General features: G+C 39.2%; 1 protein-coding gene across 1 annotated transcript; it reads right to left on the bottom strand.

The window, feature by feature from the left end:
• Positions 1 to 688: 688 nt before the first annotated feature.
• LOC142635573 (uncharacterized) lies at positions 689 to 2,123 on the bottom strand. The gene is made up of 4 exons (XM_075809709.1): positions 1,989 to 2,123; positions 1,665 to 1,883; positions 985 to 1,518; positions 689 to 898 (listed from the first exon to the last, which is right to left on the bottom strand). Exons 1-4 carry the CDS (start codon positions 2,121 to 2,123, stop codon positions 689 to 691), a joined length of 1,098 nt encoding a protein of 365 aa, XP_075665824.1.
• Between the last annotated feature and the right edge of the window lie 2,225 nt (positions 2,124 to 4,348).

Raw genomic sequence — 4,348 nt, 5'->3', positions numbered from 1 at the left:
GAAGCAAATGTTTGAGTTGGTTGTGTGTAGGGTTTGCCTGTTGGCTGCCTCAATGGCTGCTTTTGTGGCTAGTTGACTGGTTGACTTGTTTGATGAGTGGTTGGCTTGCTTGTTGGATGGCTAGCTATTCCACTTGTTGCTTGGATGGGTGGCTTGTTTATTGGCTCAGGTGGGTGCCTTGCTTGCTGGTTTGGTTGCTTGGTTGACTGCCTTGTTTATTAGTCCAGGTGGGTGCTTTGCTTGCTGGTTAGTTGCCTAGTTGGCTGCCTTGTTTGCAGATCTAGGTGGCTAGCTTGCTTGCTAGTTGGTTGCCTGGTTGGTTGCCTTGTTTGCAAATCTAGGTGGCTGCCTTGCAAACTTCCTTGGTGGTTACCTAGGTGGCTGACTTGCTGACTGGCTAGCTGGCTAGCTGAGGTACATAACTTGCACCCTAACTTGGTTGGTCAGTGCTTGCTCCTTGTTCCTTTTGTCCCTATAAAAAGAACTGCCTTGCATTAGAAATAGATATGTAATAAAATTGTCATAGTGAACACCTTCTTGCTTTGCTTACAAATTTTTTTTACCTCTCAAGCCTCTATCTCCTTTGCCATGGTGTCTCACCAATTATTTCAGCCTTACACCGCCTTGAATTATGCCCCTCCTTATGGAAAACCCAACATTTTATAGGTCTATTTAACCAAGAAACTTTTTATGGGTTGTTTGGCTCATCTGCATCTTTCTTCCTTTTCATTGGTGGCCTGCTTAGAGGCTTGTACACAATTGGAGCAACAAGGGCAGGTTGGTTGGTTTCAATCCATTCATCTTGGCTAGGTAATAGGATAATCATCTCCTTGTATGCAACCACATACGCATCCTTTCTATAGCATGAATGCACATAATCCTCAAGCCTCTCCAGATTCTACAAATTGTTGCAACACTATGTTTACATGGGATTCCTGTCAAATCCCAAACTCTACAACTACACCACTTTCTTGTAAGGTTAACCACATGTCTCTCATACTTATTATCAACCTCATATATAAAGCAACCTGATGGAACAGTAGAAAATGACTTAGAATCAAATTTCAATTGCTCAAGCTTCTGCACTATGTTTGGACATATGTCACTAGTGAAATTTTCAATCCCAGTCCTCTTTCTGTACATTCTAGTCATCAACCTAACTCTAATCCATTCTAGCATGGCAATGATAGGCTTATCCCTAACTTCCAGTATCATAGAATTAAATGACTCACTAAGATTGTTCACATAACAATCGATGATGGCCTTTGGAGTGAAATGTGACTTGGTCCATTGGGTTGGTTGGATGTCTGCTAGGTACTCCCATGCTTCTTTGTCCAAGTCCTTCAAATCTTGCATTCTCTTCTCAAACTCCCTAACTGTTGTTGTTGTAGCACACCTCCATAATGCAGCCTTCAATTCTAAACCCTTGAAGTTTAACTTAAAGTTGCTGTAAATATGCTTCACACAAAATCTATGCTCAACTGTTGGGAACAACATCTCCATGGCAAGTATCAATCCCTGGTTATCATAAATAAAATCAAAAAATATCCAAAGAACAAAAATGAACACCATCTGCCTATCTAACAAAAACAAAACTTTCAAAAAGCAGAAATGTAATGACTAAGAACAAACATAAATCTCATAAAGCAAGTGAATTGAATTACCTTCTGCCTATTTGAAATGAACACCAAACTCAGCTCATCTAGCCTCTCAATATCATCTGCAAATGTTTGTAAAAACCACACCCAAGAATCCTTGTTTTCTTGCTCAACTGCACCTAATGCAACAGGGAAAATATTGTCATTCCCATCCCTTACAATTGCTGATAATATATGTCCACCAAACTTTCCTTTCAAATGGCAACCATCTAATCCTACAAGTGCCTGCACCCCCCCTTAAGAATCCAACTTTCTATCATTGTATCTCACATATATCCTCTTGAACTTGGGTTGTGTGTTAGGTTCAGTAATCTCAGTTTGCAGAATCACCTTACTCCCCACATCAGTTACTCTTATCATCTCAACATAGTTCCTAAGCTTCCCATACTGCAACCTCTCATCACCTAGTATGAACTCTCTAGCTTTCCTCTTAGCTCTGTACACTTGATTTATGCTCAAATCCATAGACACATCCTACATAACTCGATGCTTCACACCAGAAATTGCCCAATCAGGGTTTTTGTTGAAATCATCCAAGTACTTCCTAGCCACATATGTAAAAGTGACCTGACTATACTTGAATGTCCTCCCACATGTACAAGTTGAAACCATGGTCTTTATCTGGAAGGTTAACTCCCCTAAAATCTGTGATGCATATACCCTCCAATCACATTCATACTTGCAGTGAACAGAAATTTTGGTCTTTTCATTAAGCTTAAACTTAATGTCCACAGGCTTTTTCACTGCATATTCCCTCAAGGCAGCCCTAAACACCTTCTCATTTGGAAACTTCATACCCTTGCATAACTGAGGGTTACTCATGCTAATCTTCTCATTGAACTCTAGACATCTCACCCTTTCATCCTCATCCTCAGAACTGTTAATGCTCTTAGTGTCATCATCATCAAGAGCTTTTTCAACCCAATCATCATCATCAAGAGCTTGATCACTAGCAGCAACTTCTGGTTTCTTCCCATTATCTGTAACCTACTCCTTCAAATGCTCTTCCTCATTTACCTTTTTAGTATCTCTTTAGTGCTCTCTCATATTGGGCACCTCATTATTCTGAGCACCAAATATGTCATCAGGATAATCTGGTCCTTCATACCCTTCATCTAGCCAATCATGTTCATCCACATGAACATCTTCACTACCAACAGTTTGTCCATGGGTAGCATTGTCATCCACATTCTGCCCAACACTACCATCCACAGGCACTTCTCCACAACCAATAGGTTGCCCACCATTGTCATCCATAGCTCCACCAACACTACCATCCCTTAAACCCTCAACAGGTTCTTCATTAACATCATTTTGGTCAACCACAGATGATCTAAGAGAGACAACATTGTCACTGCCCCTACTGAGTTCACCCAATATTGGAGTCACCTATCATCTTCATCATTCATTTCCCATGCCTTTTCTACTACAATTGGTTCATCTGATTCAACCATAGGTTCTTCAATAGCAATTGGTTCAACTTCAGGTTCTACATAAAGTGTGATTTCATTTGTTGGCCATTTAGCATGTAGTTCACACATGTAGGTCACATCATCATATGAAGTAATTAACCTGAATCCTTGCTCTAAGTTACCACCAGGTATGAAATAATAAATTCTATTGTTAATGGGTCCACTATCATCAGCACAAATGTCTTGTATCTCAAAATGACTTAGTAGATTTGGATCAACATTACCCATTACAGATACCTCACCACCTACATACTCTAAACCAGGGTTCCACTCAAAATTCCCACTATGGTGAATAGTAAAATCAAAACGAATTTCATCAGCCATCCTGCAGTTAAAGTACATGCACAAACAACAGTAATTAAATACAAAACCAACACATGCATAAAGAGCACCAATCATTAACAAAAGCAAAATAATTTCATACAACATAAAATACCATTTAACTTGGGGTTAGGGGAGACAAGAAACACAACCAACTAAACATTTTGTTTCCATAGGACCACAGACAACCTAAAGATGCATCTACCCAAAATGTTCCTAGGGACCCTAGTCATCAATGTCAACTATAAAAGCAAGAAATCATTTAACAGAAAACCACTAATTTTATGATAGAAAACCTTTAATCAAAATCACCTTCATCAATCGTTACACATTGAAAAAAAACAAACACAACAATGGTAAACCCTACAAAGTCATTTCATACCTGATATAGAGGAAAACCCAAGCTTCAGTACACCTCATTGCTTGCAACTGTTCAGATTTCACTTTGGCAATCAAAGTAAAGAGAGAAAGGAATGATGGCTTTTGGGATTTTTAGGGATTCTAAGGTAGTGAGAGGGAGAGATCGTTCTTCTTTTTGGGGGTTCTATTTGGGTTCTAATTTTGGCTTATATAGTAAATGGGATTTTCTAACGGAAATGGCAGAGGTGGGTAATGGGGGTCTAACAGAGGTCACCCCAGATGAGTTAAGTGATAACTTTTGAACCACAGGTAGGTACTATTAAAACGGGTCAAACTACAGGTGGGTAAAGTTCAATTACCCCATCAATCAATCTATTCCAAAAACTACAATCAGGGGAACAAAACCTCATTGTTCTATCATTAAAATCTATATATCGTGTGCATGTACAAAAATTTTGCTTAGAAGAACCTTCTTGCCGCAACATTAATTGAATGTGACTAAGTGATTAAAATGGATTAGTAGAATGATCCCTGAAT

The sequence above is a fragment of the Castanea sativa genome, chromosome 5, assembly GCF_040712315.1.
Source record: "Castanea sativa cultivar Marrone di Chiusa Pesio chromosome 5, ASM4071231v1".
Classification (NCBI taxonomy): domain Eukaryota; kingdom Viridiplantae; phylum Streptophyta; class Magnoliopsida; order Fagales; family Fagaceae; genus Castanea; species Castanea sativa.
The sequence above is the reverse complement of the archived record's forward strand: the minus strand, read 5'-3'. Positions and strand labels throughout refer to the sequence as shown.